Here is a 26649-nt window from a genome sequence, read left to right as displayed (position 1 = left end):
GGATACGGAAGTACTAAGGAATGACGAGATACGTTTGAAGTTCTCTAACGCTATAGATACAGCAATAAGGAATAGCGCAGTAGGCAGTACAGTTGAAGAGGAATGGACATCTCTAAAAAGGGCCATCACAGAAGTTGGAAACGAAAACATAGGTACAAAGAAGGTAGCTGCGAAGAAACCATGGGTAACAGAAGAAATACTTCAGTTGATTGATGAAAGGAGGAAGTACAAACATGTTCCGGGAAACTCAGGAATACAGCAATACAAGCCGCTGAGGAGTGAAATAAACAGGAATTGCGGGAAAGCTAAGAAGAAATGGCTGCATGGAAAAGAAGAAATCGAAGAAGAAATTATTGTCGAAAGGACAAACTCAGCGTACAGAAAAGTCAAAACAAAGTTGGGTGACATTAAAAGTAAGGGTGGTAACATTAAGAGTGCAATGGGAATTTCACTGTTAAATGCAGAGGAGAGAGCATATAGGTGGAAAGAATACATTGAAAGCCTCTATGAGGGTGAAGATTTGTCTGATGTGATAGAAGAAGAAACAGGAGTCGATTTAGAAGAGATAGGCGATCCAGTATTAGAATCGGAATTTAAAAGAGCTTTGGAGGACTTACGGTCAAATAAGGCAGAAGGGATAGATAACATTCCATCAGAATTTCTAAAATCATTGGGGGAAGTGGCAACAAAACGACTATTCACGTTGGTGTGTAGAATATATGAGTCTGGCGACATACCATCTGACTTTCGGAAAAGCATCATCCACACAATTCCGAAGACGGCAAGAGCTGACAAGTGCGAGAATTATCGCACAATCAGCTTAACAGCTCATGCATCGAAGCTGCTTACAAGAATAATATACAGAAGAATGGAAAAGAAAATTGAGAGTGCGCTAGGTGACGATCAGTTTGGCTTTAGGAAAAGTAAAGGGACGAGAGAGGCAATTCTGACGTTACGGCTAAAAATGGAAGCAAGACTAAAGAAAAATCAAGACACTTTCATAGGATTTGTCGACCTGGAAAAAGCGTTCGATAATATAAAATGGTGCAAGCTGTTCGAGATTCTGAAAAAAGTAGGGGTAAGCTATAGGGAGAGACGGGTCATATACAATATGTACAACAACCAAGAGGGAATAATAAGAGTGGACGATCAAGAACGAAGTGGTCGTATTAAGAAGGATGTAATACAAGGCTGTAGCCTTTCGCCCCTACTCTTCAATCTGTACATCGAGGAAGCAATGATGGAAATAAAAGAAAGGTTCAGGAGTGGAATTAAAATACAAGGTGAAAGAATATCAATGATACGATTCGCTGATGACATTGCTATCCTGAGTGAAAGTGAAGAAGAATTAAATGATCTGCTGAACGGAATGAACAGTCTAATGAGTACACCGTATGGTTTGAGAGTAAATCGGAGAAAGACGAAGGTAATGAGAAGTAGTAGAAATGAGAACAGCGAGAAACTTAACATCAGGATTGATGGTCACGAAGTCAATGAAGTTAAGGAATTCTGCTACCTAGGCAGTAAAATAACCAATGACGGACGGAGCAAGGAGGACATCAAAAGCAGACTCGCTATGGCAAAAAAGGCATTTCTGGCCAAGAGAAGTCTACTAATATCAAATACCGGCCTTAATTTGAGGAAGAAATTTCTGAGGATGTACGTCTGGAGTACAGTATTGTATGGTAGTGAAACATTGACTGTGGGAAAACCGGAACAGAAGAGAATCGAAGCATTTGAGATGTGGTGCTATAGACGAATGTTGAAAATTAGGTGGACTGATAAGGTAAGGAATGAGGAGGTTATACGCAGAATCGGAGAGGAAAGGAATATGTGGAAAACACTGATAAGGAGAAGGGACAGGATGATAGGACATCTGCTAAGACATGAAGGAATGACTTCCATGGTACTAGAGGGAGCTGTAGAGGGCAAAAACTGTAGAGGAAGACAGAGATTGGAATGCGTCAAGCAAATAAGTGAGGACCTAGGTTGCAAGTGCTACTCTGAGATGAAGAGGTTAGCACAGGAAAGGAATCGGTGGCGGGCCGCATCAAACCAGTCAGTAGACTAATGACCAAAAAAAAAAAAAAAAAAAAAAAACAATAAAGGTTTAACTGCTGTCAGGTATCGTGACGAAATCGAAATTTTGGGACCTCATCTGCGGTTGTTGCGAGGTGCTGTGGGCCAAGAAAAAATGGTTCAAGTGGCTGAGCACTATGGGACTCAACATCTGAGGTCATCAGTCCCCTAGAACTTAGAACTAGTTAAACCTAACTAACCTAAGGACATCACACACATCCATGCCCGAGGCAGGATTCGAGCCTGCGACGACCATAGCACCAGCGCGGTTCCGGACTGAAGCGCCTAGAACCTCTCGGCCACAGCGGCCGACGCTGTGGGCCCAGACTTCGTATTGATGGACGATAATGCTCGACCTCATGGCTGATGTTTTCTTGGAAACAGAAGATACTGCATGCATCGCGTGGCCTGCTCGCTCTCCCAATTTGAATCCCATAGAGAATGTCTGGGATGCACTAGGGAGACGTGCTCCACCAGCCACTCTCCAAGACTTGTGATACAGCTCTGCAGGACGAATGTGCGTTATTGCCTCAACATAAGATTGATTTCATCATTCACAGCATGCCCCATCCTTGTCAGGCCTGTACTGCTGCCAGAGGTGGTCACAGCCCATACTGAGGACACTAACCATCCGTCAGAGGGTGTGTGCAAATCCGTTAAGTTGGAAAAATACCGTTATGCATGTTACAGTTGATTACGTTATGCACCGAGCGAGGTGGCGCAGTGGTTAGACACTGGACTCGCATTCGGGAGGACGACGGTTCAATCCCGTCTCCAGCCATCCTGATTTAGGTTTTCCGTGATTTCCCTAAATCGTTTCAGGCAAATGCCGGGATGGGTCCTTTCAAAGGGCACGGCCGATTTCCTTCCCCATCCTTCCCTAACCCGAGCTAGCGCTCCGTCTCTAATGACCTCGTTGTCGACGGGACGTTAAACAACACTAACCTAACCATTACGTTATGTATTCTTTACATTGTTTCTGCTTTACTATCAACTGTTTATACTACTTTGTGACAAAATAATCGCAACCTTGCAAAATTTCCGTTCGTTGCTTTAATTTTGGATACCAGTGTATTTGCTGGATGTATTCCAGTCTCTCTCTCTCTCTACAGTTTTCACCCTCTACAACTCCTTCTAGTACCATGGAAGTTATTCCCTGAAGTGTTAACTCAATCCTCTCATCCTGTCCCTTCTTCTATTCAGTGTTTTCCATATGTCCTCTCCTCGCTACCCTGCCGAGAACCTCCTCATTTCTTAGCTTATAATCTGTGTCTGTATGGCGAAAGAAGTGGGAACTGACTCTAAATAACGAAAAGTGTGAAGTCAACCAGATGAGTACGAAAAGGAATCCGCTAAATATCGGTTACGCGATAAATGGCACAAATCTACAGGCTGTAAACTTAACTAAATACTTACGGAATACAATTAAGAATAATTTAACTTGGAACGATCAAGCAGACAATATTGTGAGGAAAGCACACCAAAGACGCGGCTTATAGGCGTAAAACGTTGGAAATGAAACAGGTCTACGAAGGAGACTTGTTCGCCCACTTCTGGAGTACTGCTGCGCAGTGTGGGATCCGCATCAGACGGGACTGATAGAGGACATCGAAAAGGTTTAATGAAGGGCAGCTCGGCCGGCCGCGGTGGCCTCGCGGTTCTAGGCGCGCAGTCCGGAACCGTGGGACTGCTACGGTCGCAGGTTCGAATCCTGCCTCGGGCATGGATGTGTGTGATGTCCTTAGGTTAGTTAGGTTTAAGTAGTTCTAAGTTCTAGGGGACTGATAACCACAGCAGTTGAGTCCCATAGTGCTCAGAGCCATTTGAACCATTTTTGAAGGGCAGCTCGTTTAATGTTATCGCAAAATAGGAGAGAGTTTGCTACGGACATGACGCGTGAATTGTGGTGGCAATCATTGAAAAAAAAAGTTTCTCGTCGCGGCAGCATCTTCTCGTGGCAGTTTCTATCACCTACTTGCTCCTCCACTTGCGAAAATGTTGTGTTGGCGTCCACCTGCATAGGGACAAACAATCATCATGATGAAACAAGAGAAATAAGAGTTCGCAGAGAAGGATTTCAGTGCTCGTTTTTCCCGTGCACCGTTCGAGAGGGGAACGGTAGACGAATAGCTTGAATACGATGCTGCAGTGCCTTTGTTAGTCAGCATTACGATGCAATGATCCTTCGGACATGCATGGACGCCCGAAGGAGCAGGCACTGCTGTCACGAAATACATCAAATGTATTCGCGGTTGCGAAAGTGGACAACCATCAGCTGTATAAAGGAGTGGCGACAGTGAAAATTTTTTCAGTGTCGTCAATTCATTATACAGCTGGTGGTTGTCCATATCCGGACACATATCGTGTATTAAATAGCTTGAAGGTGTTCGATGAACTCTCTGACAGGCACTTAACTGTGGATTGCAGAGTAATAGTGGCGTAGATGTATGCGTCCACCTAATTTTTAACATATCGGGTGATCAAAAAGTCAGTATAAATTTGAAAACTGAATAAATCACGGAATAATGTAGACAGAGAGGTACAAATTGACACACATGCTTGGAATGACATGGGCTCTTATTAGAACAAAAAAAAAAAGTTCAAAAAATTTCCGACAGATGGCGCTTCATCTGATCAGAATAGCAATAATTAGCATAAAGTAAGACAAAGCAAAGATGATGTTCTTCACAGGAAATGCTCAATATGTCCACCATCATTCCTCAACAATAGCTGTAGTCGAGGAATGATGTTGTGAACATCACTGTAAAGCATGTCCGGGGTTATGGTGAGGCATTGGCGTCGGATGTTGTCTTTCAGCATCCCTAGAGATGTCGGTCGATCACGATACACTTGCGACTTCAGGTGACCCCAAATCCAATAATCGCACGGGCTGATATCTGGGGACCTGGGAGGACAAGCATGACGAAAGTGGCGGCTGAGCACACGATCATCACCAAACGACGCGCGCAAGAGATCTTTCACGCGTCTAGCAATATGGGGTGGAACGCCATCCTGCATAAACCTCGTACGTTCCAGCAGGTGTTTATCAGCCAGGCTGGGGATGATGCGATTCTCTAACATATCGGCGTACCTCTCACCCGTCACGGTAGCAGTTACAAAACCAGAATCACGCATTTCCTCGAAGAAAAAAGGCCCGATAACGGTAGATGTGGTAAATCCAACCCATACCGTGACTTTCTCGTCGTGCAATGGAGTTTCCACGACAGTTCTAGGATTTTCGGTAGCCCAAATTCTGCAGTTGTGGGCGTTGACAGACTCTCGGAGCGTGAAATGAGTTTCGTCGGTCCACAACACGTTACTCAACCAATCGTCACCTTCCGCCCTCTTTTGAAACGCCCACACCGCAAATGCCCTCCGCTTCACATAAATTGCCAGGTAACAGTTCATGATGCCGATGGATTTTGTACGGATAGCATTGGAGGGTACGCCTAAGTGCCAACCAAACAGTAGTGTATGGAATGCCGGTGCGGCGTGCGACTGCACGAGCGCTGACTTCCCGGTGCATAGACGAACCCGCTACAGTCTCCATTTCTTCCTGAACTGTCCCAGCAGCATTACGCCTTGTGCTCGGTCGGCCACTACGGGGTCTATCGTCTAAACAACCCGCGGCTTCGAACTTCGAAATCATTCTCGCCACAGCTGCATTGGTCAACGGACGTTTACCCGTTCGAATCTCCTTCCTATGGCGATAGGATCGTAATGCTGAACCAGCACATTCCCCATTCTGATAATACAGCTTCACTAAAAGCGCCTTTTCAGGTAACGTCAACAAGCTGCGACTGCTGGAGCATCTGATTCTCTCTCTCATTACAGCTCCTTTTATACACGATTTCATGCGCAGTCACTGACGTTTTGCTGTCCAGGGCCATCTGTCGGATATTTTGTGAACTTTGTTTCCTTTTTTTGGTTCTAATAAAACCCCAGGTCATTCCAAGCATGTGTGTCAATTTTTACCACTCTATTTACATTATTCCGTGGTTTATAAGTTTTCAAATTTATACTGACTTTTTGATCACCCGTTGCTTCTGTAAAACCACATCTCAAATGCTTCGATTCTCTTCCTCTCCGCCGGCTGGTGTGGCCGTGCGGTTCTAGGCGCTTCAGTCTGGAACCGCGTGACCGCTACGGTCGCAGGTTCGAATCCTGCCTCGGGCATGGATGTGCGTGATGTCCTTAGGTTAGTTAGGTTTAAGTAGTTCTAGGGGACTGATGACCACAGATGTTAAGTCCCATAGTGCTCAGAGCCATTTGAACCATTTTTTTTCTTCCTCTCCGGTTTCCCATGCTGTGCTCCAAATGTACACTCTCACAAATTTCTTAGATTAAGGGCTGTGTCTGATATTAGTGGACTTCTGTTGGTCGAGAATGCCCTCTTCGCGAGGGCTAGTTTGCTTTTTAATGTCCTCCTTCCTCTGTCATGGCTTATTTTGCTGTCTAGTTAGCCGAATGCCTTAACTTGGCCTACTTGGTGATTCCCAATTTTTTATGTTAAGTTTCTCGCTGTTTCCATTTCTGCTACTTCTCATTACTTTCGTCTTTCGTCTATTTACTCTGAATCCATATTCTGTACTCATTAGTCTGTTCATTACATTCGACAGATTCTGTAATTCTTCAGTTTCGCCGAGGAGAGCAATGTCATCAACGAATCGTATCATTGATTTGATTTTAAGTATGGATGTGATTCCACATATAATGTGTCAGTACATGTTTTATTGCCAGACTCTCGTTTTGTCAAGTAAGGTAATTTTGATTAATGACTACGCATTCCGCACTTTAACCATTACATTTGCTATGCCGCTTAACCATATACCCCAGCTATAGTGCTCTCTGCTGGTCTCAGTTTCTTTGTGTAAATACCAGACGCATTCTGATCATCACTAGCAATACCTACATGTTTAGCTTGACGTTGGTACTGCATCAGAATATTTTATGGTATGTATATGGTATGTATCGCTGGTATACATGGCTGTTAATCATGTAAAAACTTTTTAACTTTCTTATGTAGCGTCAGGTCTTTTATAGATTTAACGTCAGCAAACTGAACTTAGTTGGTACACATTGCTTTTGTTTGCAACAGATCTGAAGCTGGCATACCCCAAATCGTTAATAGTCAAGTGGAGACGTTTGTGTGATCAAGATGGACCTGTAAAATAAAGTGCCAAAATACACTCCTGGAAATGAAAAAAAGAACACATTGACACCGGTGTGTCAGACCCACCATACTTGCTCCGGACACTGCGAGAGGGCTGTACAAGCAATGATCACACGCACGGCACAGCGGACACACCAGGAACCGCGGTGTTGGCCGTCAAATGGCGCTAGCTGCGCAGCATTTGTGCACCGCCGCCGTCAGTGTCAGCCAGTTTGCCGTGGCATACGGAGCTCCATCGCAGTCTTTAACACTGGTAGCATGCCGCGACAGCGTGGACGTGAACCGTATGTGCAGTTGACGGACTTTGAGCGAGGGCGTATAGTGGGCATGCGGGAGGCCGGGTGGACGTACCGCCGAATTGCTCAACACGTGGGGCGTGAGGTCTCCACAGTACATCGATGTTGTCGTCAGTGGTCGGCGGAAGGTGCACGTGCCCGTCGACCTGGGACCGGACCGCAGCGACGCACGGATGCACGCCAAGACCGTAGGATCCTACGCAGTGCCGTAGGGGACCGCACCGCCACTTCCCAGCAAATTAGGGGCACTGTTGCTCCTGGGGTATCGGCGAGGACCATTCGCAACCGTCTCCATGAAGCTGGGCTACGGTCCCGCACACCGTTAGGCCGTCTTCCGCTCACGCCCCAACATCGTGCAGCCCGCCTCCAGTGGTGTCGCGACAGGCGTGAATGGAGGGACGAATGGAGACGTGTCGTCTTCAGCGATGAGAGTCGCTTCTGCCTTGGTGCCAATGATGGTCGTATGCGTGTTTGGCGCCGTGCAGGTGAGCGCCACAATCAGGACTGCATACGACCGAGGCACACAGGGCCAACACCCGGCATCATGGTGTGGGGAGCGATCTCCTACACTGGCCGTACACCACTGGTGATCGTCGAGGGGACACTGAATAGTGTACGGTACATCCAAACCGTCATCGAACCCATCGTTCTACCATTCCTAGACCGGCAAGGGAACGTGCTGTTCCAACAGGACAATGCACGTCCGCATGTATCCCGTGCCACCCAACGTGCTCTAGAAGGTGTAAGTCAACTACCCTGGCCAGCAAGATCTCCGGATCTGTCCCCCATTGAGCATGTTTGGGACTGGATGAAGCGTCGTCTCACGCGGTCTGCACGTCCAGCACGAACGCTGGTCCAACTGAGGCGCCAGGTGGAAATGGCATGGCAAGCCGTTCCACAGGACTACATCCAGCATCTCTACGATCGTCTCCATGGGAGAATAGCAGCCTGCATTGCTGCGAAAGGTGGATATACACTGTACTAGTGCCGACATTGTGCATGCTCTGTTGCCTGTGTCTATGTGCCTGTGGTTCTGTCAGTGTGATCATGTGATGTATCTGACCCCAGGAATGTGTCAATAACGTTTCCCCTTCCTGGGACAATGAATTCACGGTGTTCTTATTTCAATTTCCAGGAGTGTATGATCACGGACGCATTTTATGTCTTCAATTGATCATTGATATCCTCTCACCTTGAATTTTAATCCCAGTTTTTTATCTTTGTTTTATTTCCGTCATTATTTCTTCGATGTACAGGGTGAACAATAGAGACAAAGGACTACATCGCTGCCTTACACCCGTTGTAAACCGAGCACTTCGTTCTTGATCTTCTAGCCATCCTGTTCGCTCTTGGTTTCTGTACATACTGTATATGACCTGCTTTTCCATATAATTTACCCAATTTTTTTTTCTCAGAATTTCGAACATCTTGCACCCGTTACATTGTCGATCGCTTTTTCCAAGTCGAGAAATCCTATGAACATGTCTTGATCTTTCTTCAGTCTTGCTTGCATTATCAACCTCAACGTCAGAAATGCTCCTCTGGTGCCTTTACCTGTCCTAAAGCCAAACTTATTGTCATCTAACAGATCCTCAATGTAATTTCCCATTCTTATGTATATTATTCTTGTCAACAATTTGGATGTCTGGGCCGTTAAGCTGATTGTGCGCTAGCTCTCGGACTTCTCCACTGTTGAAAGTTTTCGGAATCGTGTGGATGGTGTATTTCTGAATGTCTGATAGTGTATCGCCAATCACAGATATTCTACGCACTGACCCGAGTAGTCGTTTCGCTCCCACTCCCCCCCCCCCCCCCCCCAATGATCTGATGGAATGTTATGCACCCATTCTGTCTTATATTCAGTCCTAAAAATTCTTTTTGTAGTAGTGGATCCCATGTCTCTTCCCCGTCGACCCTTTTTTCTTCATGTAGGAATTACTTGGACTGATCGGAGTTAACGTTAGAGATGGGCAATCTCGATCGTCCTTGCGAACTAGTTCAATGTTGATGGCTCTTTTTTGGGAACCGTTCATTGTTACTCACTCATTGTTCCTTTTTTTGGGTGTTCCGTACCTCCATCGGTAAAAACGCAACCTTATTGGATCACCTTGTTGCCTGTTGCCTGTCTGTCTGCCTGTCAAAAACCGTTTATCTCAGGAACGAGTAGGCCTACCAACTTGAAATTTCTGTAATATATTAAGGTCTAGCTTGCCTTCACGATGTAAAAACGCTGTCTAACTGAAAGCAGTCAGGAGATGCGGTCACCTATGTCACATATTTTGATACGAGCTGCCTCGCTCATCAAAACCTGTACCGTCCTTCCCGTTGATCTACAATCACGTAACTTGACAGGAAGCATGATTTCAGAGTACAAATAAACAGAAAAATCCGAAAATTGTTAACTCGTAATTACATGACACGCCATTTTTTTTTTGTCATTCTCGAAAGTTTGGAATTATCGGGAACGATACCTTGGCAAAAATAGTCGAGATTCCCTACTTCCGGGATGGATGAACTTTTGACTCTGCTCGGTGACCTCTCTGATAGAGTGCTACTCGGACTTATCCGAAGTTTCTTTGACTAACTGCGCATGCCAGGTGGAATTTTGACAAATTTTCAGGAAAAAAAAACAAATACTCGCACGTATTACTAGTGCATAAATTCATGATTACCTTATGTAGACAGGTTGTTTACTTCGATTTCCGTAGCTGAGTGCCTTCTGAGAAAGCATTGGTCGGGTGACGTGATGGGTCAGTGACCACAAGACAGGCTGAGAGAGGCGTGGTCGACCTGAGCGGAAGTACGGTACGGATTCCGGAACCTGTTCACGACCAACTGTGAGCTAGCGCAGTCGCCCCTCACTTTCGAGGCAAGCTCGTAATAGAAGAAACCAAAACGTCTTCGTTTTCTGACGGTTTACACGGAGTAATACGTGCTTGTGTATGCATTACTGGTGTGAAAACTACATTATAGCTGTATTTTACCATGTGTGCGTGTGTAAAGTAACTACGCAAGGAAGTGTGATACTATCTGTGTGGTAAGTAAAGATTTCGTTGGAAAAATCTCTTCATCGACACAGTAGTTGAGAAACTGCGTACAAACATTAGAAACTTTGTATCAGCAGCAGGGGTAACTAAGTCGCCAGAATATCGTAAGTGAAAAAAAAAACCACGATTTTTTTCCTAATCTTGTATACATATCTCACATGATTGCTTTGAAGATCTTTGCAAATGAAAATGATAAGCAAGTTTTGATCAGTCACGAGTTGAAAGGAACCCCAAGGAACAGGCATGGAATCAATCATGTATCGGGCAAAGAGAACTGAGTGAGCAAAGGGAACCATCAACAGACGAGAGAGAAACGAATGCGAAATTCAAGAATTCAGTTAATACGTATTATTGTATTTAAAATATAAATTTTAGTCACCGATGTATTTGAAAATGAAGTAAAAGTTCACTACTAGCGCAATGGTGATAATTTTAGGTATCTTTCGGTCATTTAACTTACTACGGAAAAGGTTAGGAAAGTGTTGTTCATGAAACTCGCGCTGAACCGCTTTTCAATTAAATCCTAAGTTTCTGTCACAACAGCATAAAATACGATCTCTTTTAGAGGTGCGTGTATTTTGACTGAAAATATTTTGGAAAAATACCTCTTATTTTTGCATTTCAGGCATAACATGTATGCGAGGATTACATTGATAGGTTTTAAATTAAATGCGAACACTTTTCTCGAAGAACTTTTTCACGGAGGACCTTTTCGCGCTCCAAGAGGATCCATTATGAAAGGTGGATGGCGATAGCTATTTATGTATTGAAAAAGTTTGTGTTACATGATGAAGTTGGATTACGACGACAAGGAAACACCTTGTTCTATTTTTAATTTCCATGTAGTATGTAAGTCGGAGCATGACCCTGTGGTGCTTCAGAAGCCAAAGTACTGTATTTCGACTTCAGAATTCTTTCAGAACTTCATGTACGTGTATCAGGTAGTCAATGGTGATGCCCCCCGTGTGGCTTAACAAATACGAAAAGAAAAAACAAAAAAAAATACATTTATGGTTCCTGTTCTCTGTCGTGTCGCCTTCATCTTCTGAATCAGAAACGAAATCAGCCAATAAACTGAATTACGAAAGAGAACAATGCGTCAAAAATATATGAAGATTGAAATAGGAATCGATCAAATCCCAATATTTACGACTAATGGGATAAAACATTTAGTTTCTAATGCAATAAGAGTATCTTTGCACAGATTTGTTTTGGCTGACATGTTCCTCAAGACAGATTTTTCGCAGTGCCACAAAAATGGAGATGTTGCCAACGCACTGCACATAATTTTTAAACTAACAGTTGTAAATTATACTCCTGAGACAGGCGTCAAGCACGTGGAACACTGTAATAAATAATTTATATTGGGTGCCTGATACGCTTAGTAACTAACATGTTTATAGGCGTCAGTGCAGGAATACGGTACTAATAATCAAGTTCAAAGTAAAAAAGTATTTTGTCAGCAAGTTACTTCTGAACAATAATTACTGAGATAAAAAGTAAATGCGATTTTATGTTATTGTACGATTTTTTGAAATGGATAGACACTACTTCCTCTTTCGTACTGAGCCGAAAACACGCGCAAAGCATGTTTTTGTACAAAGAAACCAAACTACGGGCTACCAGAAAGAAACAACAAAACTTGAGAAATAAGAACCTCCCTTAATGTTATGTTCCATTTTTGGAAGAAATGCGAAAATATCAAGTCCCATGTGAACTTTCCTATACCGCAACAAAAAGTAATAAAATCTATCTTAATAACTAGTCGTTCAATCAAGCATATTAAATTTAAAAAAAAATCTACAAATAGCAAATAAAGTGGCTGACGCTCTTGCTTGGAGAAAAAACAAAACGACTTGCCTTGCGATATGTATGTGTTTTACAGTTGATTCAAATGACAAAGGGAACAGCGGATTGCTTTTTTTGTTGCCCGAGAAATACTTGCATAAATTGTATAGTTAGAAAAAGCTGAACTGCGACGAGGAACGAGTGATTACACAGAAAATAACAAAACCGACAAAACGAGACCTAGGCGGGAACGAGAAACGGAGCAACAATGGAACGAGACTGACTGCATCTAAAGTGAAGAATGGATGACTGTTCCCAGGAAAAAGACCAACCACAACCGAAGTGGAACACGTGTCATTTCAGTCATCCGAAAGCGTAGGTCCATTACACACTGAGTAGCCACAGGTGGGCTTTCCGGATGAATCTCGTTTTATGCTCCATTGGACAGATGGCAGGTGACATGTACAGCGTCAAACTCCTGACAGCAAACAAGAAGGGAACGTTATGGTCTGGGATGGGAAATGTTTTTTTTTTTTTTTTTTGCATTCTCTGGGCGATCTCGACATTCTGGAAGACACCGTGGATCGACACAAGTATGCCTCTTTCCTTGATACCGTATCCACCCTTATGCGCAGTTTGTTTTTCCTCGTCAGGATGACATCTACCAGCAGAACAATGCAACATCTCACACAGTCCGCAGCGTATGTGCGTAGTTCGAAGAGCATCAGGATGAGTTTGCCGTACAGTTGGTGGTGACTTTAATTTACCCTCGATATGTTGGCGAAAATACATGTTTAATTCCGGAGGTACGCATAAAACATCATCCGAAATTGTACTAAACGCATTCTCTGAAAATTATTTCGAGCAGATAGTTCATGAGCGAATAGTAAACTTGACCTCTCAGCAACAAATAATCCTGAGTTAATAACGAGCATCAGAACCGATATAGGGATTAGTGAACACAGGGTTGTCGTAGCGAGATTGAATATTGTAATCCCCAAATCCTCGAAAAATAAGCGAAAAGTATACCTATTCAAAAAAGCAGATAAAAATTCACTCGACGCCTTTCTGAGAGACAATCTCCACTCATTCCAAATAAATAATATAAGTGTGGACCAGATGTGGCTTAAATTCAAAGAAAGAGTATCGGCAGCAATTGAGAGATTTATACCAAGTAAACTAACAAACGACGGAGCTGATCCCCCTTGGTACCGTTCGATCGACGAAAGATCCGTACCCAAAGACTGGAAAGTTGCACAGGTCACACCAATATTCAAGAAAGGTAGCATGAGTAATCAACTTAATTACAGGCCCATATCGTTAACGTCGATATGCAGCAGGATTTTAGAACATATATTGTGTTCGAACATTATGAATTACCTCGAATAAAACTGTCAAATGTTCAAATGTGTGTGAAATCTTATGGGACTTAACTGCTAAGGTCATCAGGCCCTAAGCTTACACACTATTTAACCTAAATTATCCTAAGAACAAACACACAGACCCATACCCGAGGGAGGACTCGAACCTCCGCCGGGACCAGCCGCACAGTCCATGACTGCAGCGCCCTAGACCGCTCGGCTAATCCCGCGCGGCTAGAAAACTGTCTATTGACACACAGTCAACATGGGTTTAGAAAACATCGTTCCGGTGAAACACAACTAGCTCTTTATTCACATGAAGTGCTGAGTGTTATTCACAAGAGATTTGAGACCGATTCCGTATTCCTGCATTTCCGTAAGGTTTTTGATACTGTACCACACTAGCTCCTCGTAGTAATGTAAGTAGGCTGTTTATGTTTTCTTATTGGCAACGTTACGTAGCGCTCTGTATGAAAATCACTGGCTGTGCTGTGTGCAGTCTGTGGCTAGTTTGCATTGTTGTCTGCCGTTGTAGTGTTGGGCAGCTGGACGTGAACAGCGCGTATCGTTGCGCAGTTGGAGGTGAGCCGCCAGCAGTGGTGGATGTGGGGAGAGAAATGGCGGAGTTTTGAAATTTGTAAGACTGGATGTCATGAACTGCTATGTATATTATGATTTTTCAACACTATTAAGGTAAATACATTGTTTGTTCTCTATTAAAATCTTTCATTTGCTAACTATGCCTATCAGTAGTTAGAGCCTTCCGTAGTTTGAATCTTTTATTTAGCTGGCAGTAGTGGCGCTCGCTGTATTGCAGTAGTTCGAGTAACGAAGATTTTTGTGAGGTAAGTGATTTGTGAAAGGTATAGGTTAATGTTAGTCTGGGCCATTCTTTTGTAGGGATTTTTGAAAGTCAGATTGCGTTGCGCTAAAAATATTGTGTGTCAGTTTAAGCACAGTCATGTATAATATTTCTAAGGGGACGTTTCAGTGAAATTACGTGCTTATGGAATATCGTCTCAGTTATGTGACTGCATTTGCGATTTCCTGTCAGAGAGGTCACAGTTTGTAGTAATTGACGGAAAGTCATCGAGTAAAATAGAAGTGACATCAGACGTTCCCCAAGGTAGTGTTATAGGCCCTTTGCTGTTCCTTTATATAAACGATTTGGGGAACAATCTGAGCAGCAGTCTTCGGTTCTTTGCAGATGACGCTGTCGTTTATTGACTAATAAAGTCATCAGAATATCAAAACAAACTGCAAATTGATTTAGAAAAAATATCTGAATGGTGCGAAAAGTGGCAGTTGACCCTAAATAACGAAAAGTGTGAGGTCATCCACATGAGTGCTAAAAGTAACTCGTTAAACTTCGGTTACACGATAAATCAGTCTAATATAAAAGCAGTAAATTTAACTAAATACCTAGGTATTACAATTGCGAACAACTTAAATTGGAAAGAACACATAGAAAATGTTGTGGGGAAGGCTAACCAAAGGCTGCGTTTTATTGGCAGGACACGTAGAAAAGGTAACAGATCTACTAAGGAGACTGCCTACACTACGCTTGTCCGTCCTCTTTCAGAGTACTGCTGAGCGGTGTGGGATCCATACCAGGTAGAACTGACGCAGTACATCGAAAAAGTTCAAAGAAAGGCAACACAGAAATGATACAGGATTTGGCGTGGAAATCATTAATAGAAAGGCGTTTTTTGATGCGACGGAATCTTCTCACGAAATTCCGATCACCAACTTTCTCCTCCCAATGCGAAAATATTTTGTCGACACCGACCTACATAGGGAAAACGATCACCACGATGAAATAAGGGAAATCAGAGCTCGTACGGAAAGATATAGGTGTTCTTTCCGCGCGTTATACGAGATTGGAATAATAGAGAATTATGAAGGTGGTTCGATGAACCTTCTGGCAGCCACTTAAATGCGATTTGCAGAGTATCTATGTAGATGTAGATCTCTGGTCACCAAGCTCGCCAGACTTAAACCCAATGGAGAGCCTGTGGCACCACCTGTACCGTACTGTTCGCACCATGTGTCCACGGCTGCTGGCCACAGCACTGAAGCCGTCATGGTTGCACAAAGCTGTCAGTACCTCAAGAACTTCCCTGACACTCTTCCTGCACATCTCGCAATGGTCCGCCATACAAAAGGTGGTTATTCAGCCTTTTGACAGTTGGTCACACTGATGTGACACGACAGTATGCACAGCACAAACGTAGCGGCAGGTCACGTTTAATCACCCACTGGATTGTATCAGACAAGACGAGTTTCTAAACTCTAGCGCCAGAGGCGGCACCTGTCGCACCACTGCAGCGTCAGCTATGGAGAACAAAGGCCGCGTAAGCGATCTCGAATCAAACGTTAGCTGTCCCTGAGCCGTGGTAAAAAATTGCTGTTTTGGAGAGCGCGCCGCAGCGCGTTGTGTGAAGCAGTCGCCCTCCGTTTCTGGCGGTGGCGCCGCTGTGGCAGTCGCAGCTTTGGTGTCTCCCTCTGGTGGGAAAGGAGAAAGGTTGCCTGTTCACTTGCATTTAAGGGCGCTATGAGCTTACCAGTGGCAGTTGGTCAGTCGGAGTGAGGCTGGGTCAGTCTCGCGTCACCAGTTGCTGGTCTGTCTCTCGTTTTCATTTGTGCAACAGTTAGTGTGTCTGTCGCCGGAGTGCTAGTATGTCTGTCGTTTGGATCAAACTTTAAAGCCAGAAAATGAGAGTCTTGCCACACCGCTAGTAACAGAACTCAGCTAGTGGTCGCCCGGCCGGGGCTGAGTTCCTGCATCTGAGTCTGCGCGTTAGGCCGCCAGTTTGCTAGAGTTGCTCGGGCAACGCTCATTGGCGGTTGGATCGGTCGGCGCATCTGAGGTCCCCACGTGAGTCCAGTGGGCCGCGCCGTATAGAATGAGGTAGTGGCTTCGCGGTTGACACGAGAACAACATGAGCGAAACCACGACATCGGGCTGGCCGGGGCGAGCTGCGACGCCGTGAGACGGGAGATCGGCGCGCCTTCCTGCGTCTGTTGGAGCGGCTGGCAGCGGACGGTTCGGGAGAGCGTTGGGGGTGCTGCGCCAGGTCTTCGCCAGAAATCGCAGTTTATTAGAAGTTAAGTGATTGGCGATATGTTGTTTCATTTACTTGTTAAATTCTACTTGTTTTCTTGGTGAGATCACCAGCCGCTTGGTTTTGGGCTCGTCCCACCATTCTCCTCCGTTTTCCCACCCGCGGGAATTGGGTGGTCCGTTTCCCTTGTGGAATTGGGGAGGTCTAAAGCAATCTGCGGTTCGGGTTGTTTATTAACCCCCCCCCCCCCCCCCTTGTCAATCTGCCATACGTTAATAGCTGCCTCTGTCATGATTGTCAGATTCTGTGTTGACGAATTTATTGCTTAAAGGCCGAATTCTTGAAATATGTTTCTATCTTGCCTATTATCTTACGAGGTGGCATATGTGGAATGTAGACCATGTTGCACATTTTATGTAAGTCTGCATTTTACGGGTTTTATTAAAATAGTTACTTTAGGTTATAAGCTTGCCACCCTTCGACCGTAAGAGTACTTAAAAAATTGAATTTAAATTCACGGTTCAGTCCCTAGGGACTTTTTTTGTTTTTTGGTGCACGAACATAGCCTTCGAGTGTTGTGTCTCGTCTGCAAGTAAGTCATGTTACATTTTTATTGTATCTCTAGATAAAAGTTGGTTGGTTTGGGGTAGGGGACCAGACAGCGAGGTCATCGGTCTCATAGAATGAGGGAAGGATGGGGAAGGAAGCCGGCCGTGACCTTTCAAAGGAACCATCCTGGCATTTGTCTGAAACGATTTAGGATGGCCGCACGCGGGTCTGAACCGCCGTTCTCCAGAATGCGAGTCCAGAGTGATAACCACTGCGCCACCTCGCTCGGTTAGATACTACTTTCTACATTGTAGCCTTGACAACGTCTAGCCCAAGGCGTAATGATATGTGTCGTGCAGTCATTAAGGGTGTACAAATGAGACTTCCGATCCGAAAGCCCATATCGATTACGTTTCGTTGAATGGTTCGCTCGATGACCCTTGTTGATGGCTCAGCATTTAAATACGAAGCAATTTGCGGAAGGGCTGTACTTCTGTCACGTTGAACGATTCTCTTCAATTGTAGGTCCAGTTCTTGCAGGATCTTTTTCCGGCCGCAGGGACGACGAAGATTTGATATTTTACCGGATTCCTGATATTCACGGTACACTCGTGAAATGGTCGTGCAGGAAGTCCCTACTTCATCGCTACCTTGGAGATGCTGTGTCCCATCGCTGGTGCTCGGTATAAAACACCACGCGCAAACTCTCTTAAGTCTTGATAACCTGCCATTGTAGCAGCAGTAACCGGTCTAACATCTGCGCAATACAATTCTTGCCTTATACAGGCGTTGCCGACAGCAGCGCCGTATTCAGCTTGTTTACATAGCTCTGTATTTGAATACGCATGCCTGTATCAGTTTCTTTCACGCTCCAGTGTTACAGAATATGCAACCATGCAAGTCTTTGTACCATACATTAGAAAAAAATTGACTCCTTAGATTGTATTTCTTTGAAGAGTATTTTAAAATAAAATCTTTATTATATGTGAAGTAATAATTATTATATTTAAGCTTTCGGAATGTTATCACAAAATCACATTCCGAAATCGAGAACATTGTCTCCATTTTACAAATTAAAACATAGTTTTAAATGGCCTAGTCACATTTATGTGACCGACGCCTATATTCGACGTCGACCACTCAAAGACAGCAAATGGCAACACTACCAGTGAAGGGTACTTAACCCTTTGTTGCCTGGCGGTACTTAAAAGTTCCAGTAAGTTTTGACTCTCATTATTTTCTCGTGGTGCAGTTTCGTGATCTGAGAGCCTGTCTACGTAACAGTAACTCTGCTCTACTGTCTCATAGATGTTATTGTGCAATACATAGACCTCTCTGGCGGTCAGAGCTTGAAATTGTTTTTCGCGCGCTGCTGTGAAAACAGAAGATTGTATGTGCTTGTTTCCATGGTGTTGCCTGAATTTGTTAGCAGTTTATTGAAACTTCGTTGAGTTTTCCATTGTACGTACTTACCTTCTTTGTTTTTTTATAATAGTTTGAAGCATTACGTTACAAGTGAATGAGATAAAGTGGAAAATATAAGGCGGACTTATTAGTACCGTCAGGTTGTGCGAACACTTTATTGTAGCAACAATGTGTTACCTCTCACTAGTTGTTCTGTTCACTTTTTCTCACACAGAAATCGGTAAATACATTTGCCTGTGGAACAATTACAACAAAGAGGAAAGGTTTGCCAGGGAATTTACCTAAAGAAAAATGTCTAAATCAAATCACAGAGAGTCATCTTTAGACCTAACAGTATTTCAATGGAAGGAAAATAAAGTAGTGTATTTTGCGTCAAACTTCCATGGCACTGAACAGAGCGCAGTGACAAGAAAACAGAAAGATGGAACTAGTATGACTATACCATGCCCAGTTATTGTATGTGATTACAATAAAAACATGTGTGGTGTGGATCATGCAGACAGATTACGTTCAACTTATGGTCTTGACAGGCGATCAAAGAAATGGTGGCACCGTCTCTTCTGGGGAGCAATAGAAATTGCTTTTGTCAATGCTTACGTCATTTTCAGTGATATATATGGGGCACTGCCACTGCTGGAATTCAGGCGTGCTGTGGCATTAGGGCTAATGAATGAACAGCAAGTGCCAAATCTCAAAAAGAGAAACTCTGGTAAAGATGAAATAAGTCTCCCAAAGAGAAGGAAGGATAACTTTTCTGTTCCGAAGGATGTACGTCTTGGCAACCGAGGAAACCATTTTGTAGTGTTCAGTTGTAAAAGAGGACGATGCGAAATGTGTGTGAAAAATAAAATTCAGTCGAGACCACATTCACAATGTACTACATGTAAAGTGTATTTGTGCTGCAATGAGAAAAAGAACTGTTTCCTATAATTTCATGAGGTATCACTAAATATGTGATATGTATATACTGTCAAAAATGTATAGCTAAGTTACTATGTATTGTGAAGTTGCTCTAGAGTAAATTTATGAGAAATTTTAAAAAAATTCAGAAATATCATATTTCTGTTAATTAATTTTCTAATGTAAAAATATTTAATATTTATGTGGAATAAAGTACAAGTTATAAAAATTGGAGCATTTTTCTGCGCATGTTGTGATTCTGTCCATGGAGTCTGACGGTACTTCTGAGTACCAGGAGAGAAAAACGTTGTGAAAAATAAAATAAAATTTTACAAAAACTCCTACTGTCATTTGAGGCCACAATAGCATAAATTCTGCAAAGAAAATGTTAAAAAGTAAATTTTTTCTTATGTCAGGAAACAAAGGGTTAAAGAGGTTCGGAGAGACGCGCAAAACAGTGCAGATGTCGTCGTAATGCAGAAACGGAGTTATTTGGCTTTCAGGTCAAGAGTGGAAGAGTTTACGAAACAGTTCATTTTGTGAACCGTTCACCCGCCAAGGTTAAAATATACTCTGTACGGCAAAATGGCGCCGATGCAAGTGGGGTCTGCTCCAGGCCATAGATGACATGCGTTAATGACGGCTTCAGAGATGCGTACAGGCGAATAGAAGTGTAACTGTTTAGCAACCACGGGGCTACCAACAATGACTTCTCAAGGATGATTCAGGGAACGTTGCTGTATATGCGCCTGCTTCACGCACCCACGCTGACCCCTGTTCATCGCCCAGGAAGGTTGGCAATACTGCAGCCTGACGTCCACTCATCGGCAACAGGTGACATTTCCAGATGAATCACGTTTCACGCTCCCTCAGAGGGATGGCCGTTGGCATATGCGGCGCGAAACGACTGAAAGCAGACATGCAGGTAGCGTCATGGCCTGGAGAATGTTTTCGTGGCATTCCCTGGGTGATATCGTCATTCTGGAAGCCACAATGGATTAACAGAAATATGGATCTATCCTTGGGGACCATGTCAGCCATTACATGCAGTTTGTTTTCCCTCACCACAAGAGCACCTACCAGCAGGACAGTACAACGTGGAACACAACTCGCAGCGTACCTGTGTGGTTCTAACAGCACCAGGATTGGTTTACTGTACTCACGTGGCCACAAAAATTCCCCGGATTTCAACCTAGTCGAGAATCTGTTGGACCATCTCGATCGGGCTGCACGAGCGTGGATCCTCAGCTGAGAAATCAGGAGCAGTTGCCACGACAGTGGTCTCAGCGTGGCTCCACACCCTTCCAGAACCTCACTGATGCCTTCCTGCATGTCTCGCAACGGTCCGTTTTGATAAAGACCATTATTCAGGCTTTTGGTAAGTGGTTCACATCGATGTGACTGGACAGGGTAGCTTTTTAAATGGAGTCACAGCTGCATTGGACAATGCAGCAAACTGATTCTGCTTTGAACAGTAAATCGTGTTTATACAAGATCTAATAGACTGTACAATGCTTGTGAGTCTCACGAAATTATCACAAATAATTAAGGATTCTGGACATCTTGCTTTAGAATAGTTATGGGCTGACCAAAATCTAAATTTGTATATACCGGGTGATAGAAAGTCAGTATAAATTTGAAAACTTAATAAACCACGAAATAATGTAGATAGAGAGGTAAAAATTAACCCACATGCTTGGAATGACATGGGGTTTTATTAGAACAAAAAAAAAACAAAGTTCACAAAATGTCAGACAGATGGCGCTGCACAGCAAAACGTCGGTGACTGCGCATGACAACCGTGTATAAAAGGAGCTGTAATGAGAGAGAGAATCAGATGCGCCAGCAGTCGCAGCATGTTGACGTTACCTGAAAAGGCGCTTTTAGTGAAGCTGTATTATCAGAATAGCGAAAGTGCTAGTTCAGCGTTACGGTCTTATCGCCATAGGAAGGGGATTCGACAAATGCAGCTGTGGCGAGAATGATTTCGAAGTTCGAAGCCACGGGTTGTTTACACGATAGACTCCGTAGTGGCCGACCGAGCACAAGGCGTAATGCTGCTGACACAGTTCAAGAAGAAATGGAGACTGTAGCGGGTTCGTCTATGCACGGTGAAATCAGCGCTCGTGCAGTCGCACGTCGCACCGGCATTCCATACACAACTGTTTGGTTGCCACTGAGGCGTACCCTCCGATGCTATCCGTACAAAATCCATCGGCATCATGAACTATTACCTGGCGATTTAGTGAAGCGGAGGGCATTTGCGGTGTGGGCGTTTCAAAAGATGGCGGAAGATGACGATTGGTTGAGTAACGTGTTGTGGACCGACGAAGCTCATTTCACGCTCCGAGGGTCTTTCAACGCCCACAACTGCAGGATCTGGGCAACCGAAAATTCTAGAACTGTCGTGGAAACCCCATTGCCCGACGAGAAAGTCACGGTATGGGTTGGATTTACCACATCTACCGTTATCGGGCCTTTTTTCTTCGAGGAAATGCGTGATTCAGGTTTTGTAACTGCTACCGTGACGGGTGAGAGGTACGCCGATATGTTAGAGAATCGCATCATCCCCAGTCTGGCTGATAAACACCTGCTGGAACGTACGATGTTTATGCAGGACGGCGCTCCACCCCATATTGCTAGACGCGTGAAAGATCTCTTGCGCGCGTCGTTTGGTGATGATCGTGTGCTCAGTCGCCACTTTCGTCATGCTTGGCCTCCCAGGTCCCCAGACCTCAGTCCGTGCGATTATTGGCTTAGGGGGTTACCTGAAGTCGCAAGTGTATCGTGACCGACCGACATATCTAGGGATGCTGAAAGACAACATCCGACGCCAATGCCTGACCATAACTCCGGACATGCTTTACAGTGCTGTTCACAACATCATTCCTCGACTACAGCTATTGTTGAGTAATGATGGTGGACATATTGAGCATTTCCTGTAAAGAACATCATCTTTGCTTTGTCTTACTTTGTTATTCTAATTATTGCTATTCTGATCAGATGAAGCACCATCTGTCGGACATTTTTTGAACTTTTGTATTTTTTTTTTTTTTTTGGTTCTAATATAACCCCATGTCACTCCAAGCATGTTTGCAAATTTGTACCTCTCTATCTACATTATTCCGTGGTTTATTCAGAATTTATACTGACTTTTTGATCACCCGGTATTTGAGTTCATCCCTATTTGTTTATATAGCGTGCATTAAGGGAAGTGAAGTTTTGAAGTCTGTGACGTAGGTTGTGTGTAGCTCTGGCCCTGACCATGACTGGCGTATTTTGATTATGAAACAACGATCGCAATCCTGCATCGGAGCAACAGAGAAGCGAAAGCGAACCCGCGCGCCAGTGATCGTACTGCGATCCCATCTGTGCGCTGGGATGGTGAGCAGTCAATCTGGCCTCATCATCATCTCCATTACCGGCTCCAATAGCTCCGTGATTAATGCAGTGTGGACTGTGGCGGTAGCCATTCCTGTGGACGGTGAGGGGGATGACGCAGCCCGTGGCGGGGGGGGGGGGGAGCGGTAGTAGGGGAAGGGGGACTGAACTGCAAGCGGCAACTATTCGCCGCCCGGCGCTCCGCGGCGAGTACACTTTGTTTGTGCCGCGCGAGCTGCGATAGGTCGCAGGTCGGCCGGTGGGTATCGATTATCGAAATTCGATTGAGGCCGTTCGCGGCCGTCGGTATGCGCGGGCGCAGACCGGCACGCGAAGCATGAAACCCGTTTATCTCCGGAGCGCCAGGAATGCGGCAATAGTCCTCTGCCCGGCGATGCATTCTACAAGAGCTTCATCGGTTATTAAAAGTTGGTGCTTTTTTTTCAGTCTGAAGTGAAACAGCTTTATAACAATTACACTGACATGACAAAAGCTTTAGGATGCCTCTAATATCGTGTCGGACGTCGTTTTGGACAGTAACTAGACGTGGCATGGACTCAACAAGTCGTTGAAAGTACCTTACAGAAATACTGAGTCATACTTTTTCTGCAGCCATCGACAACTGCGAAAGTGTTGCCGATGCAGAATTTTGTACACCAAGTGCCGTCTCGATTATGTCCATCGCTCGAGATGGGATTCATCTCGGGCGTTCTGGTGGCCAAATCATTCGTTCGAATCATCCAGAATGTTCTTCAAACCAATCTCGAACAACTGTGGGCCAGTGAGCATTGTCATTCATAAGAATTCCACTGTTTGGCAACATTAAGTCCATCAATGGCTGGTCCCGAGTAGCTGATGGATCACAGGACCCAGTCCATTCCAGTTAAACACAACCTGCACCATTATGGAGCCACAATCAGCCTGCACACAGCCTTACTGACAGCTTGGATTCATACTGTCGCAGGATCTCTGCCACACTCGGACCCTACCGTAAGCTCCTACCAACTGACATCGGGACTCACCAGACCAGGCCACAGTTTCCATATTAAAACTGAAGAAAATGTAGAAAGACAGGAACTTAAGGAGATGGGACCTGGATAAACTGAAAGAACCAGAGGTTGTAGAGGGTTTCAGAGGGGGCATTAGGGAACGACTGGCAAGGACAGGGGAAAGGAATACAGTAGAAGAAGAATGGGTAGTTGAAACGAAATAATGATATGCCATTTATTGGCCAGGATATCCCCTTCGGGGTTCAGCAAGTCTTTTTAGTTGACGCCATTTCGGCGACTTGCTTGTCAATGTTGATGAAAATGATGATGAAGGATACGTAACACCCAGTTCCCTGCCGAGAATCGAACTCGGATCCCCTGCGTAATAGGCGATAACGTTACCGTTGCGCTACGGAGGCGGACAATGTGTAGTTTGGAGAGATGAAAGAGAGACGGCAGCAGAGCATCAAGTAGGTAAAATACGAAGACTGGTAGAAATGCTTGGGTAACACATGCTGAATTTAACTGATGAAAGGAGAAATTATAAAAATGCAGTAAATGTAGTAGGTGAAAGGAATTACAAACGTCTAAAAAATGAGATCGACAGAAAGAGCGAAACTGCTAAGCAGGAATGGCTAGAGGACACATGTAAGAATGTAGAAACATATATCACTTGGGGTGAGATAGATACTGCCTACAGGAAAATTAAAAGAGACCTTTGGAGAAAAGAGAAAAACCTGTGCAAATATCGAGAGCTGATATGGAAAACCAATCCTAAGCAAAGAAGGAAAAGTAGAAAGGTGGAAGCAGTATGTAGGTGACCTATAAAAGGGCGATGTAGTTGAGGGCAATATTATGGAATTGAAGAGGACGCAGAGGAAGATGAGGGGAGAGGTATGATGCTGCTTCAAGATTTAGACAAAGCACTGAAATACTTAAGTCGAAACAGTGCCCTGGGGTAGACGATATTCCATCTGAACTACTGGTAGACTTGGGAAAAACATGCGTGACAAAACTCTTCCATCTGGTGAGCAAGATCTATGAGACAGGCGAAATACCATTAGACTTCAACAACAATATAATAACCCCAATTCCAAAGAAAGCGTGTGCTAAAATTACCGAACTGTTAGTTTAATAAGTCATGGCTGCAAAAGACTAACACGAATTCTTTACAGAAGAATGGAAAAAGTGGTAGAAGCCGACTTCGGGGAAGATCAGTCTGGATTCCGTATAAACGTTGGAACACTCGAGGCAATACTGACCCTACGACTTATCTTAGGAGGTAGGTTGAGAAAAAGCAAACCTACATTTATAGCATTTGTAGACTTAGAGAAAGCTTTTCACAATATTGAGTGGAATACTCTTTCAAATTCTAAAGGTGGCAGGGGTAAAATACAGGGAGCGAAAGGCTATTTACAACTTCTACAGAAGCCAGGTGGCAGTTATAAGAGTCGAGGTGCATGAAAGGGAAGCAGTGGTTGAGAAGGGAGTGAGATAGGGTTCCCCATGTTATTCAATGTGTGTGTTCGATTTCATTTGATGTGTTCCCGCATAATATTGATGCATTTGCAGAATGTTAGTTCATTAGATAGATAGATATGGAGAGTACAGCTCAGTGACAAAGCAAACAACAATGCAATCAACACCGATTAGCTCGCTGCCCTGTTGCACGAACATCTGTCGTCAGTATGGCACGAAATACCCCGACTGCTGCCGGCTGCTACCGATCAAAACTGGGGAGTTCATACGCTGCTGTAGTTCCCAGTACCTGTACTGTACAGTGTTGTGTGTCGTTTTGTTTGTTGACTGTGTGTTCTGTTGTACACCTTACAGAGGAAATTTGTGCCTTTGCATCTAGATTAGAAGCACTAAGACGACTTGACAAAGGAGAAACAATCAGAAAACTTGCTCTCGAATATGGCGTCGGTGAAGTTACTGTTGGTGACTGGCGAAAAAACCGACTTAAATTTGAACAGTTTTCTTCACAGAAATGCTCACACGAATCTCTCAGTCGAAGAAGAATGAAGAAGTCAGACTTCGAAAAAACAAGTGAGGCATCGTTCATGTGGTTTACGCAACAGAGAAGGGTGCTCCGATTTCTGGCCCAATCTTGCAAGAAAAAGCTTTGTTTTTCAGAAACCAGCGGCAGGAAGGAGATGACAATTTCGCCGGTAGTGTGGGCTGGATCGACAAGTGGAAGAAGAGGTATGTAGTGCGTCAACTACACGTATGTGGAGAAAATCTCCCTGGTGACGCTCAGGTCGTTTCAAAATTTTTCGTCGAGCTTAAAAAAAATCATAACTGATGAAAATTTTTCTAATGAACAAATATTTAACTGTGACGAAACTGGGCTAAATTTTAAAATGTTACCAGCGAGAACACTTGCTTCTTGTGAAGAAAACAGTGCTCCTGGGCACAAAAAAAGCAAAGAGCGGCTCACAGTTATGGCAGCTTCAAATGCAACTGGAAACCACAAACTAAAACTATTTGTGATTGGGAAGTCTGTCAAGCCAAGGGCATTCAAGAATGTATCCATCTCTGCTCTTCCGGTTGTCTATACACATGAGAATAATGCCTGGATGAATCAGGAAATCTT

At 44.2% G+C, this 26649-nt stretch overlaps 1 protein-coding gene across 1 annotated transcript in view; it reads right to left on the bottom strand.

The window, feature by feature from the left end:
- LOC126210012 (dehydrogenase/reductase SDR family member 11-like) overlaps positions 1-10279 on the bottom strand; it is a 54707-nt gene extending 44428 nt beyond the window's left edge. Inside the window, exon 1 of the mRNA XM_049939117.1 lies at positions 10221-10279. Within this exon, the coding sequence (XP_049795074.1) occupies positions 10221-10279 (59 nt within the window). The remainder of the gene's footprint in view (positions 1-10220) is intronic.
- Between the last annotated feature and the right edge of the window lie 16370 nt (positions 10280-26649).

The sequence above is a fragment of the Schistocerca nitens genome, chromosome 10, assembly GCF_023898315.1.
Source record: "Schistocerca nitens isolate TAMUIC-IGC-003100 chromosome 10, iqSchNite1.1, whole genome shotgun sequence".
Lineage (NCBI taxonomy): Eukaryota > Metazoa > Arthropoda > Insecta > Orthoptera > Acrididae > Schistocerca > Schistocerca nitens.
The sequence above is the reverse complement of the archived record's forward strand: the minus strand, read 5'-3'. Positions and strand labels throughout refer to the sequence as shown.